Source organism: Trichomycterus rosablanca, chromosome 2 (assembly GCF_030014385.1).
Source record: "Trichomycterus rosablanca isolate fTriRos1 chromosome 2, fTriRos1.hap1, whole genome shotgun sequence".
Lineage (NCBI taxonomy): Eukaryota > Metazoa > Chordata > Actinopteri > Siluriformes > Trichomycteridae > Trichomycterus > Trichomycterus rosablanca.
Window position 1 is genome coordinate 37,456,771 of NC_085989.1, and position 14,920 is coordinate 37,471,690.

A 14,920-nucleotide genomic window follows, 5' to 3' on the forward strand; every position below is an offset into this window, starting at 1 on the left:
GCATCAACTCCACTCGCCGTGTTTGGAGGCAAAGAAATGCCCGGTGGGGATGGTGTTCTTGGGGTCATATCCAGCATTTCTCTGCTCCCAGCTCCCTTGAGATCATTGACAAGCTCCTCCCGTGTAATTCTAAACTGACCTCACCTTTCTCAGAATCATTCTTACCCCACCAGGTGAGATCTTGCATGGAGCTCCAGAGTGAGGGTGATTGACTGTGATCTTGTATTTCTTCCATTTTTGAATTATCGCACCAACAGTGGTCTCTTTCCCACCAAGCTTCTTGCTGATGGTCTTGTAGCCCATTCCAGCCTTGTGCAGGTCTACAATCTTGTCCCTGACGTCCTTTGATAGCTCTTTGGTCTTGCCCATGGTGGTCGAGAGATTTGAACGGAAGAAACTGATTCTGTGACAGGAGTCTTTTATACAAGGACAGGACTAATTTGTGTGCCTCATGGGCACATAACCAGTCTGTGGGGGTCAGAATTCTTGCTGGTTGGTAGGGGATCAAATACTTATTTCCCTTAATTAAATACAAATTAATTTATAACTTTTATTTAATGTTTTTTTTCTGGATTTTTTGTTGATATTCTGTCTCTCTCTGTTAAAATAAACCTTCCATAAAAATTATAGACTGTTCAAGTCTTTGTAAGAGGGTAAACTTACAAAATCAGCAGGGGATCAAATACTTATTTCCCCCACTGTATATACCGATCAACCATAACATTAAAACCACCTCCTTGTTTCTACACTCACTGTCCATTTTATTAGCTCTACTTACCATATAGAAGCACTTTGTAGTTCTACAATTACTGATTTGTAGTTCATCTGTTTCTTTGCATGCTTTGTTAGCCCCCTTTCATGCTGTTCTTTAATGGTCAGAACCCCCACAGGACCACTACAGAGTAGGTATTATTTAGGTGGTGGGTCATTCTCAGCACTGCAGTGACACTATTAATACACTTTATTGTTGTCTGTATTTCTGAATTAGAGTGCATCAACAGCATGTTGACAAGTGCTAACATCAGCTAACTAACAATCCCTACTGTTGTTTTTACCTCTTTGTTGGGGGGGCAAGTATTAATGGGAAAAAATATTGAAAATTATTGTTTGAATGTGTGTGATCTAGCGAATGCAAATTTCTCGAGTGACTGGTCTGAAACAAAGCAGATTTTGTGCAAAATGCTTAGGATGTAAATGAAAGACCTTGAGGTTCTGTCCTGTAAAGCCATTAACAAGCCAAAGCTCAATAAGTGAGTTTTTTATTGAAGGAATAGATGAAACACTTAGACAAGGAACACAATAGTCTTGCCAGCACACACAAACACTCACACTCACACTCACACTCACTCACACACACACACACACACACACACACACACACACACACACACACACCACCTTTTCAGCCAGCACAAAAGGCCATCATGGTGTAATGAACAGGACAAAGAGTTTATCAGTGCATTACTGTCACCCTTCTGTTTAAACATCGATGAGATACTGACCACAACCTTTGACTCGGCAAGGTCACAGGTCTAGCATTGACCCTGAAGGAGGTCAGGAGAGTACAGAATTGTGCACAGAGAGATCACATTGTTGTAGGTGAGAGCGTATTAAATGAGAAAGCTTTAAGAGGCACTTGGATGTCACAGCGATCGAACATATTGGCCCATAACTCTTGAGTTCAAGTCTTAGCAGTGCCACATGCCTGGCTGGGCACTCATCAGAAATAATTGTGTTGTGTCTGAGGCAGAAGAGTCAGAATAGGGATTCACTTACTTGCCACCGCAACAGTGACTCCAACTGTCTGGGCAAGGTGGCACAAGCGCTTCTGTACATGGTGAGTGTCAGAGTGGGCACTGCGACTTTCATAGGCAGGCTAATGTAAAGTTCATCTGAGCCTTTCAAGCTTGGATGGCAAAGAGGTAAAACCATTTTGATTCATCACTATACTGGCCATTAAAAATAATAACCTCACACAGGGTGCATTTATTGTTTGTTGTTCATGTTGTTGGATGGATTGTTAATTGTTCATTAGTGTGCATTTATTGTTCAACACTTTATATACTATATTTAAATTCCAAACCCCATATCCATAACAGTTGGGACATTTTTAAAATGCACTAAAAACAAAAAACCCGTAATTTATTCATTCTCTTATACCTTTATTTACCTAACAAAAGCACAAAAGATGACAAAAGACATGTAATGTTTTCACTGACTGATTTGACTGTATTTTGCAACTATTATAAAATGTAAATTTGGCTCTCTAAAAGTTGGGACAGGGCAAAATAAATGTAAAAAGTTTATAAGTTACACATAAGTAAACATTCCACAATAAGCAGGTGAATTGGTAACAGGTGAGGGAGTCATGATTGGGTATCAAAGGAGGATCCAACAAAGGTTCAGTCTGTACAAGCAGTGATGGGTCATGGCTCACCACTTTGTGCCAAACTTTGTAAGAAAATTGTCAATCAAACAGAAAATGTTTCAATGTAAATTTAATCCAGGTCTTACACCATCTACTGTATCACCCTGATTGCGTTACGCTTCACCTCTACGGATACAACCCTCCACTGCTGAGGAGCCTCACAACTGACACATGCCCCCTCCAACACGTGTGCAGTAACGACTGCATCTTTTCACCTACACGAGGCGAGTTCAAATGCGGATCAGCCTTGTGCACAGAGAGCCACACCCTGATCAGCATTATTCCTCAACTCTGCACAGGCACCATCAATCAGCCAGCAGAGGTCGTAATTGCACCAGTTATGAGGAACCCTGGTCTGGCTAATCCCACCCTGTGAACAACAGCCAATCATTGTTTATGTAGCCGCCCAGCCCAGCCAATGTATTCGAAATACCAGCTCTGGTGTGCTAGCGTATTTTACCGCTGCGCCATCTGAGTGGCTGTATTTAACATTTAAAAAAAATCTGTGAATCCTGACAACTCTTAGTTGGTGTAGCTTCTGTTAAATGTTTGTTACCTTTGAGCCCACAGATGGCAATAAATAAAAACCTGTCATGATAAATTATGTTGACATCACCAGTTTGAAATCATATAATTATTTATTTTTGTTATTTTTTTACCTCATAACTAGCCCTAAATTTCCCCCGTCCCCCCGCTAGAATGTGTTGCAGACAGGAATGGATGTATATTAATAAATTAAATGAAGTTGACCAGACAAAACATGAACTATCTTGAATTGATACTGTCTACAATAAAATAAAAGTCAAAGTAAAGTGGTCGGGGCAGTTGTAGCCTATTGGACTAGTAATGAAAAGGTCACTTGTTCAAGCCCCACCATTACCAAGTTGCCACTGTTGGGCCATTGAGCAAGGCCCTTATCTCTTAATTGCTTAGACTCTATACTGTCACATTACTGTAAGTCGCTTTGAATAAAAGCATCTCTGCCATGCTGAAAATCTAAATAACAATGTTAATGTTTTTATGTAATTGCCTTTTCCAAACTGTTTAATTTTTTCTGATTTGGAGTTGTACATTTTAATATCCAAATACAGGCCGAGCAATAACAGAAGGAAAAATTAGGAAAGCAAACATTAGTTGCATCAGGGTTAATCAAATTGTAAATTCTAGATTATTGTACGCTGTACAACTGACAGTTTTGTGCAATCGCCATGCAATTTCTTATCATAAAACTCTTGCCAGAACTATTGTTGGATCAGATCTACCAACGGCCGAGTATCGAGGATGGGCTCTGAAGGTACTGCGACCCTAACCCCAGTGGTTAATGAAAATTAATGAATAAAAACAGATACCAATAGCACTTTCTGCATATTTGTTTAAAATTAGAGGTAAACAATAAGCTAATGCCTGCTTGCTTACTCTCTCATTTTCCTTTATTTCCGTCAGTCCCTCAGTCCGGCCCATCTCAGGACGGTAGGTTTCGTCAGCACTTTCAGAGGCCCCTGGAGAAGTGTGCGCATTTCAAACAAACAATCCGGTGTCATCAGCAGAAAAAAAGGCTGAAGAAAGGAAGAATGAACCTAATTCAAAAAGTCCCAGCTCCGCAGAATCAAGGGGGAGGTGAAAGCGGGAGAAGGCGTTATCATATTGTATGCAAAGTTCAATGAGCTCTATTGCATGGCTCAGGCAAATTGGTGGCAGGTCTATATGGAACGAGGACCTGTATATATATATATTTCCTTACGTCCCAACGCTATGATGGGAGCTGGCCTGGGCCCATCGCTGTGTCTGCATGTTCTGACAATACTGTAGAGGAAAGTTACTTCTGAGATGCTGACATCTCACATACTGCAACTGCCATACACACACTGTCAAATCATAGATGTCTTAAGTGTCACTGTATTACACTCATATTTCATTGTAATAAACTTTGCCTTTAGAGTCCTATGCAACAATCATCTATCCATCACTGTTTATATCAGTCCTGTTAAGTAAAAAAAAATACAACAGCCTTCTTGCAGATTGCTAAACAACATGTAAAGGACTAGCAACATGAAGGAAATTGGATTCTTTTGTATGACAAGTTAAAAATAAACTCCTTGGGCAGAGGAGTGTAACTATGTCTGGTGTAAAACAGACACTGCATATTACTTGACTAATACAATTCCTACAGTGAAACAAAGTGGAGGCAGCATTAAGCTATTGAGTAGCTTCTCAGCTGCAGGAACAGTAAGATTGTTTAAAACTGAGGAGACTGTGAATGCATCCAAATACAAGAACATTGTCTTGAAGACAACTCATACTGGTGATACAATTCACCTATTGCTATGACAGTGACCCCAAGCATACAACCAAAACAACAATCAAGATGTTTTAAAAGAAGAATCTTAATTATCTTGAGTGAAACAACAAAAGTATTACTAGTCTTTAGTAATACCTGAAGAATGCAGTTCACAGATATTCACCATCCAATCTAACACAGCTTGAAATGACCTGTATTCAAAAATGGGATAAATTGCCCAAATCCAGGTATACAAAGCTTGTAGAAATACACTATATTGCCAAAAGTATTCGCTCGTCTGCTTTCACATGCATATGAACCTGAGTGACATCCCATTTTTAATCCATAGGGTTTAATATGATGTCGGCCCACCCTTTTGCAGCTATAACAGCTTCAACTTTTCTGGGAAGGCTTTCCACAAGGTTTAGGAGTGTGTTTATGGGAATTTTTGAGCATTCTTCCAGAAGCGCATTTGTGAGGTCAGACACTGATGTTGGACGAGAAGACCTGGCTCGCAGTCTCCGCTCTAATTCATCCCAAAGGTGTTCTATCGGGTTGAGGTCAGGCCACTCAAGTTTTTCCACACCAAACTCGCTCATCCATGTCTTTATGGACCTTGCTTTGTGCACTGGTGCGCAGTCATGTTGGAACAGGAAGGGGCCATCCCCAAACTGTTACCACAATGTTGGGAGCAAGAAATTGTCCAAAATCTCTTGGTAGGCTGAAGCATTAAGAGTTCCTTTCACTGGAACTAAAGGGCCGAGCCCAACTCCTGAAAAACAACCCCACACCATAATCCCCCCTCCACCAAACTTTACACTTGGCACAATGCAGTCAGACAAGTACCGTTCTCCTGGCAACCACCAAACCCAGACTCATCCATCGGATTGCCAGACTGAGAAGCATGATTCGTCACTCCATAGAACACGTCTCCACTGCTCTAGAGTCCAGTGGCGGCGTGCTTTACACCACTGCATCCGACGCTTTGCATTGCGCTTGGTGATGTAAGGCTTGGATGCAGCTGCTCCGCCATGGAAACCCATTCCATGAAGCTCTCTACACTCTGTTCTTGAGCTAATCTGAAGGCCACATGAAGTTTGGAGGTCTGTAGCGATTGACTCTGCAGAAAGTTGGTGACCTCTCCGCACTATGCGCCTCAGCATCCGCTGACCCCGCTCTGTCATTTTACGTGGCCTACCACTTTGTGGCTGAGTTGCTGTCGTTCCCAATCGCTTCCACTTTGTTATAATATCACTGACAGTTGACTCTGGAATATTTAGTAGCAAAGAAATTTCACGACTGGACTTGTTGCACAGGTGGCATTCTATCACGGTACCACGCTGGAATTCACTGAGCTCCTGAGAGCGACCCATTCTTTCACAAATGTTTGTAGAAGCAGTCTGTATGCCGAGGTGCTTCGTTTATACACCTGTGGCCATGGAAGTGACTGGAACACCTGAATTCAATGATTTGGATGGGTGAGTGAATACTTTTGGCAATATTGTGTATATCCAAGAAGACTGGTTTTTTTTTATAGGGGTGATTAAGTGTAAAAATGGCAATTATATCCAATCAAAATTAAATCCACAACACAAAGTATGCAAAATGCAAAGGGTTTAAATATTTCTAAACACGAGGGTTCTTCAAAAAGTTTCCGCACTTTTTAAAACTCTATTTAATAAAAATTTCAAAACCAAATGACATCACTTTTCTAGATGCTTTGTCACATTCTGATGCTTTTTCCCAGCGTCATACAACTTTTTAATGCCATCAGCAAAAAAGTGATTTTGGTTGTGTGCGTAGCCACTGATGCACCGCTGCTTCACATGAAATCATCACTGAATCATCACATCATCATCACATGAAAATCTAATTCCCCTTAAAGCTTCTTTGAGCAGTCCAAAATGGTGGAAATCAGATGGTGCTAAATCCGGACCATAAGCTCTCTCTTAGTCTCTCAGACACGACCAATTACTACTACTCCTGTCCTCACTGTTTCCAACCAAATATAAAAGTGCTGAAACTTTTTGAAGATCTCTTGTACTATTAAATATAAATACATACAAACAGGTGACAAAGTGGGGCAGTGGTAGCTCAGCGATTGAAGTACTGAAGTACTGATTGAAGTATCATAAGATTGGTGGTTCAAGCCCCACCATCGCCAAGCTACCATTGTTGATTTGGATACAAGCGTCTGCTAAATGATGTAAATGTAAGTAAGTTGTTGGGACACCACCAGTGACAAAAAACTTTACTGTAATCCTGAAAATGTCTAAAACTGGGAAGTACACTAGAGATATGGAACATTATATGACCAAAATATATTTCCTGATTGATGTTTTAATGATGGTAGCAGAGAACACTGTCAAACACCTCAGTCCAAAATCTACCATAATGGTTCCATAGGATTAAGATCTACTTATTGTAAAGACCAGAGCTTAGGACCATCATACTTATCAAACCAGTGAGCAGGTATCCTGGTAGGTATCACATTGTTCTGTTTTATTGATCTGGTTTCCAGCCAGAAAAAAACACTGATCAGGCATTACATTATGACCACCTTCCTAATATTGTGTTGGTCCCCCTTTTGCTGCCAAAACAGCCCTGACCCATCGAGGCATGGACTCCACTAGACCCCTGAAGGTGTGCTGTGGTATCTGAAACCAAGATATTAGCAGCAGATCCTTTAACTCCTGTATGTGGCGAGGTGGGGCCTCCATGGATCGGACTTGTTTGTCCAGCACATTCCACAGATGCTTGATTAAATTAAGCTATTCACTTCACCTGTCAGTGGTCATAATGTTATACCTAGTTGGTGTATATTTCTATGTAGGGAACCTTTCCTATAGTCTGATAATGGTCAATGCAGCTCAGTAATGGTCATCCTATAGATATCTCTAGTTAGGGGGTGTTCAATTTATCCTTTAATGCCATGTTTTACTTCATTGTCTATTATGTTTCTTTTATCTGTATATTGGTAAAATACACTATAGATCAGCACCTATTGAAACAAGTCTAGGGCTTTAGTGCGAGCAGTTTTCTCTCACACTGAGGAGGTTTTACAGATTATTCATAAGAAAACAGGGTCCCAGAAAGGTATTTTGGGATGGGGTTAAATCTCCTTACCATTACTCAGATACAAGTTATCCGTGAAAGTACAGGGTCTCATGAAGAGAGTTTGGGGATGGGGTTAAATCACCAATCACAACTCAAATTCAGATTATCCAGTGGGAATATAAGGTCTCTCAAAGGAAGGATTGTCCTTTCTTTTTAGCTCCTTCCCAGGACACTAAATGTTCCGGTTTTCTATGGACTAGAGTTTCTGTTGCATCCCATCATTGCTTCCTTTTTTTTTTTTCATTAGGCAGTCAGTCAGTTAGCTGCCTGAGGGTCTTTGTGGAGTAAGGAGTTGGGCATCAAAGCGGCAGTTAATGATAGCTAATTGCGCTAAATTTACTACTAAGTAGTAAGGCTATTCTTGAGGAAAGGCCATTAACATGGGTGGCGAGACGGAGGACAAAGATGTGACTTTGTCTACTGAATCTACTGAATCTAACAGGCCAGTCAACCCAGGGCGATCCACCTTCTGCTATCTGTTTCATATGCGCAGTTAAAATTTTGATATACACAAGGTAAAAGGAGTCCATCAGTATTACAGTGACCAGGTTTTTTTTTGTCAGACATAGGTGGCTACCCTACTCGAAGGGATTTTGGATTTTGGGATGGAGTTGAACTACCGATCATAAGTCATATACAAGTAATTTGTGAGAATATACACCGATCAGGCATAACATTATGAACACCTCCTTGTTTTTACACTCACTGTCCATTTTATCAGCTCCACTTACCATATAGAAGCACTTTGTAGTTCTACAATTACTGACTGTAGTCCATCTATTTTACTAGGTACTTTTTAAAGCCTGCATTCACCCTGTTCTTCAATGGTCAGGACCCACACAAGACCACTACAGAGCAGGTATTATTTAGGTGGTGGTATGTTAGTGTGTGTTGTGCTGGTATGAGTGGATAAGACACAGCAATGCTGATGGAGTTTTTAAACACCTCACTGTCACTGCTGGACTGAGAATAGTCCACCAACCAAAAATATTCAGCCAACAGCGCCCCGTGGGCAGTGTCCTGTGACCACCGATGAAGGTCTAGAAGATGACCAACTCAAACAGCACCAATAGATAAGCAATAGATCGTCTCTGACTTTACGTCTAAAAGGTGGACCAACTAGGTAGGAGTGTCTAATAGAGTGGACAGTGAGTGGACACTGCTGTGTCTGATCCACTCATACCAGCACAACACACACTAACACACCACCACCATGTTATTATCACGGGAGTGCTGAGAATCATCCACCACCTAAATAATACCTGCTTTATGGTGGTCCTGACCATTGAAGAACAGGGTGAAAGCAGGAAAAAAAAGTATGTAGAGAAACAGATGGACTACAGTCAGTAATTGTAGAGCTACAAAGTGCTTCTATATGGTAAGTGAAGCTGATAAAATGGACAGTGAGTGCAGGAACAAGGAGGTGGTTTTAATGTTATGGTTGATCGGTGTAGGGTCTCAAGCTGGTATTTCTGTGTATAGGGTTAAATCCCCCCATAACAACACTAATACAGGAAAGGAAACAGTTGTAGGAAAGTTGTAGCTTAGCAGTTAATGTACTGGACTAGTATTCAGAAGGTCACTGGTTCAAGCCCCACCACTGACAGGTTGCTGCTGTTGGGCCCTTGAGCAAGGGCCCCTGAATTGCTCGGACTGTATACTGTCACACTGTTATAAGACACTTTAGATAAAGGCGTCTGCTAAATGCTGAAAATGTAAATGAAACATGTAAAAGTTCTATTTTTCTCCAACATGGAGACGTTTCCCTAAAAAGCATCATTAGCTTAAAATCCCACAAAGTCTTATTTACAGGGTATTCATCCATTCATTTATTTATTTAATTAAGCAATTTATTTGTTTATATTATTTTATTTGTAGAATAAAAGTGCTTTGCACTGCTGCTGTATAAAAGCTGCTATATAAATCAATACTTCTAGATCAACTTGGGGTTATTAAGGACAGTACTGGAGCAGGACCTTACAAAATACACTAGTCCTCTATAAGAGCAAGCTATTTCACCACCTGCTTTCTGTCATGAGAAAGACTTACTAAATGTGAACACCATTTAGCTACCAGACCAAAACTTTGGTTTTTCAATTAGCCACACAAAAGGTCCAGTCCAAAAGCCCTGCTGACAAGGCCTGTACGACTGCTGTTCATTGTACAGGAAGCTTTTAAATCTGCTCCATTTGTGCTCTCGTACCACATCCTCAGAGCCAGGTTAAAAAAGGAAACATTCGAGAATCTCAGTGATTTATATTCTAACATTCAACCATTTTAAGAATTTCTGCCCCCCTTCAGGGACTGTAGACTAAAGTCAAAGTTGACACATCATGTCGAGGTGAATGTAGTACACCAGGGGTGTAGTGTGGGCCCAATGGGGAAATCTTTAACCTGCTTTCTCTCTTTCATTAACGGGATGAGAAACTGCTATTGCTGCCAGAAAGAAAGCAGCTCTCACCTGTATGCAGTAGAGGGGGGATAATTGCCTGAATGCAGGTTATTACTTGGCTGGCGAGAACCCCGCTGAGGCCATTCAGTCTCCAAACTGAGGCATCACAATTTCTCTCTCTTCCCTCTTCCGCCGGTGTAACGCTTAAAGATTCGCTGACCGCCGTTGAAAACCAGAGGCGTTTATTACTGATCCATGTTCACCAGCAATGTAATGATTAAACGATAAACCAGGTTGATAAACTGCTTTTTTATTCCAGCATGAAGTACTAATGGTACTTGAGAGTGAGCTGTGTGATTAGCGACGGTGTTAAGCGAGCTCCTGCCGTTAATGCAAATCAGCGCAACCCAGAGCGTCGTTCAGGCCATATTTACATCCATTAGTGCTCTCCTTGGTGCCACTCTGCCATCTAAAAATGGAGTGTTTAACTTTACATGCTGAACTGCTTGAGCAACAGTTGGAATTTTATACCAACGGCTTTTTATTTTTATTTTTATTCTTTAGAGCAGGGATGTCCAAACATTTGCGGCCAGTTGCCATTTTTGAATTGGTTAACAAGGTATTTTAGAAATTAAATTACAGTTTAATTTAAATAAGTATAATAATCTTCCCATTAGAATTATACACTTGTGAGTGATACAATACACTTTATACACTTATACACTTTGAGTGCGACACACTCAAAAAAGTTGAGACAGGCTGCTTAGGTGGTGCAGTGGTAAAAACACACGCTGGAACCAGAGCTGGGATCTCGAATACATCGTATTGAATCTCAGCTCTGCCTGCCGGCTAAGGCTGAGTGGCCACATGAACAACGATTGGCCTGTTGTTCAGATAAGCAGGACTAAGCCGGATGGGGTCTCTCTCTCATGACTGGTGCAATTACGACCTCTGCTGGCTGATTGATGGCGCCTGCACAGAGATGAGAAAAGAGTGCTGTCAGGGTGTGTCTCTCCGTACACAACGCTGAGCTGCACTGCACTCGTCAAAGTGTAGGTGATAAGATGCATACGGCTGCTGCCCATGTGTCGGAGGGGACGCCCCCTCCGACACATGGGCAGCAGCCGTATGCATCTTATCACCTACACTTTGACGAGAGGGTTAGCTTTGTTCTCCTCAATCAGAGCAGGGATCGGCATTGGTGAGAGGAAGCATGATGCAATCGGGCAATTGGACGTGCTAAAAGGGAGAAAAAAGGGGAGAAAATGCACAAATAAAATATAAAAAAGTTGAGACAGAGGTTTGATTTACATGTTTTAATCATGTGGGAACTGAAGATATGAATTGTTGCATTTTTTTTTGCCCATTCTCGAGTGATACTTCAGTCTCAGCTTCTCACAAGTCTGTGGTCACCGTTGTCTGATTCTCCTCTTCATGATGCATTATACACATTCAATAGGAGACAGAACTAGACTGCAGGCAGCTCAGTCAAGCACATGCACTCTGTGTCTACAAAGCCATGCTGTTTCAGCACCGTTTCAGTGCCTGACATTGTATTGCTGAAATAACCAGACTTCCTGAGGAAAAAAAAAGTCACTTTGGCTCTATAAAATGCCAATATACGCCTTTGCATTAATGGTACCTTTACATATATGCAAGTCGATCATGCTGTGGGCACTGATGCAGCCCCATATCACGACAGGTATTGACTTTTGCACCTTCTATTATTCTGCCTCACTAATAGTTCAATGTTTTTTCTCAAAATCCAGCTGAAACGTGGACTCATCCGAATGTAACTCATTTCCACTGTCCATTTGAGATACGTTTGAGCCCAAAGAATTTGTTTCCAATAAACCTGCTTATTGTGCAGTGTTTGAAAACATTAACATTTATTTTGTACATTTGTCAGTTAAATAAAGTTTTTAAGAGAATAAACAAAACTCACAAAGTTGAATCAGTTCATCTGCGTTTCTCCTTGTCAAGGAGCTGCACATAGTCATCATTAAATGAGTGGCCGCTGGCTTACAGGTGAGTGTAAACCGTGGCGTCCTGGCCAGAAGAGGTCGATCTTCTATGTAAACAAACCAATGCTGATGTGTCAGATTAGGTATAAAATTATTTGTGAAACTAATACAAAAGTATATCTTTACCAAATCCTCATTTCAAGGCCTCTGGCCATAATATTTCAACTTTATTCTTGAAATCATTTTGACTTTATTCCCCAAATCATTTTGACTTATATTATTATTATTTATTACTTATATATCGTGGTATCATGGCTTCCTCATTCTCTGTTAGGACATATGATTGAATACAGCTGGTGTGCTGTGCCCATATAAATAAAGCTAGTACCTATTTTATTTATTTATTAGGATTTTAACTTTATGTTTTACACACTCTTGTTACAGTCATAACAGGACAGGTAGTTACTGGTGACACAAGATTCAAGTCTTTAATGTCAAACACAGTCATGGACAATTTTGTATCTCCAATTCTCTTCACTTACATGTATTTGGACTGTGGGGGGAAACCTCATCACCTGGAGGTCATGACAGGACAGGTAGTTACTGGTGGCACAAGATTCAAGTCTTTAATGTCAAACACAGTCATGGACAATTTTGTATCTCCAATTCTCTTCACTTACATGTATTTGGACTGTGGGGGGAAACCTCAACACCTGGAGGAAACCCAAGCAAACTCCACACAGAAAGAACCAAAGAATTGAACCCAGGACCTTCTTGTTGTGATGCGACAGTGCTACCCAATGAGCCACTATGCCACCCTCTTCTGTGCCCATATAAATAAAGCTAGTACCTATAAAACTATGGTCTCATACTATGGTCAGAAAGAAAACCCAGGCACGTTGATCTAAAATAAAATGCCTTTATATGAAACCAGAAACCACCAAAAACTGAGCTGCCATTAATTAATAGCTGCTAAAGCAAGAGTGTCTACAGGAAGAGTAAACCTACAGTTAAGCTGTAACAGCCTCCCCGGTCTCTCCTCTTGTTTGGGCATGTCAATTACGTTACGTTTTTGGTTTCTGTTCCCACGCCCTGTCTATGCCCCCATCTGTGATTATCCCTATGCCTTTGTCTGCACCTGTTTCTGATTATGGTCATGATTATCTCGTCTTTATATACTCCTGTTTGTTCCTAAGCATCTTCTTATTTTCAGTTATCGTTCTTGTATCATGTGCCAAGTCTCACTATCCTGACATGTTTTCATGTATGTAGTATGTTTTATGATTTTTGTATATATTGATCTGTAGGTTCTGACCAACACCTGTTCAATTAATGTGATTGTGGTGGGACAGTGGTAGCCTAGTGCGTGGAGCTTTGGGCTATCAGTTTAAAGGTTGAGAGTTTGAATCCCAACTCTGCTATGCAGCCACTGTTGGGCCTTTGAGAAAAGCCCTTACCCTTTCTGCTCCAGGGGCACCGTACAATGGCTGACCCTGCACTCTGACCCCAGCTTCCAAACATATGGGATATGCGAAAAAAGAATTTCATTGTACTGCACATCTGTATACACTGATCAGCCATAACATTAAAACCACCTCCTTGTTTCTACACACATTGTCCATTTTATGAGCTCCACCTACCATATAGAAGCACTTTGTAGTTCTACAATTACTGACTGCAGTCCATCTGTTTCTCTGCATGCTTTGTTAGCCCTTTTTCATGCTGTTCTTCAATGGTCAGGACCACCCCAGAGCAGGTATTTTTTGGGTGTTGGATCCTTCTTAGCACTGCAGTGACACTGACATGGTGGTGGTGTGTTAGTGTGTGTTGTGCTGTTATGAGTGGATAAGACACAGCAGTGCTGCTGGAGTTTTTAAACACCTCACTGTCACTGCTGAACTGAGAATAGCCCACCAACCAAAAACATCCAGCCAACAGCGCCCGTGGACAGCGTCCTGTGACCACTGATGAAGGTCTACAATGAGTGTGTCAATGCGATCTTTCAACAAACACTGACTGCTAAGTGGCCTTGAGAATGGGTCTTTACGCACAGCCCATCATCTCACCTGGTCAAGTCTAGTGTTTTCTCTTTTTCTCTATACTGGACTTTGATTTTCCTTTCCCTCACATTGCCATTATGTGCATCTGCCCCATATGATGGACACTCTTTTCCTCCTAAAATGATAATTTTTCAATATAGAAATCTCATAGGTTTATGGTGGACCTGAAACCAAACGAGAGAGACAAAAAGAGAGTTTGTTTTTTACCATCACGGCTCACTGGCAAATCACATAAGTGTGCAGAACACGTAATCATGGGACAGCACCCAGGTCTGAACAAAGTTAAAGACTAATATTTTAAATTGTATGTTTTCTGTAGTCTCTGGCCCTCCCTGCCCTATCAGCTGAGTTTGCTGACATGCCAGCATACAGGTTTCAACCACAATTCCTAAAGTCAGCACTGTGTTACCGCCTCCACCGGAGTTTGCTGAGGACATTATACTTGCAGAGGACATTATTCCGCCTCCGTCCAAGTTAGCAGACAATGCTGTTTTGCCAATGACTGTAATAGCTAAGGACTTTGTTCTACGACCACCTGGGTTATCTAAGGACATTAATTTACTCCGGGCATTTCTGAAATGTTTTTAAAATGATCTGTAAGGGAATTATGTGGCTTTTCTCAGTTAAACCCTAACTATTCAGTCATGTCTGTGTTTCCAGCCAATTATAAGGTCTTGCCAT

At 41.1% G+C, this 14,920-nt stretch overlaps 1 protein-coding gene across 1 annotated transcript in view; it reads right to left on the reverse strand.

Moving 5' to 3' along the window:
- Positions 1-14,694, reverse strand: part of slc39a4 (solute carrier family 39 member 4) — an 83,817-nt gene extending 69,123 nt beyond the window's left edge. The window contains exons 1-3 of the mRNA XM_062986284.1: positions 14,610-14,694; positions 14,447-14,458; positions 14,246-14,354 (exon numbers count right to left, since the gene is read on the reverse strand). Coding sequence (XP_062842354.1) covers positions 14,246-14,354; positions 14,447-14,458; positions 14,610-14,694 — 206 coding nt within the window. The remainder of the gene's footprint in view (positions 1-14,245; positions 14,355-14,446; positions 14,459-14,609) is intronic.
- Positions 14,695-14,920: the final 226 nt, after the last annotated feature.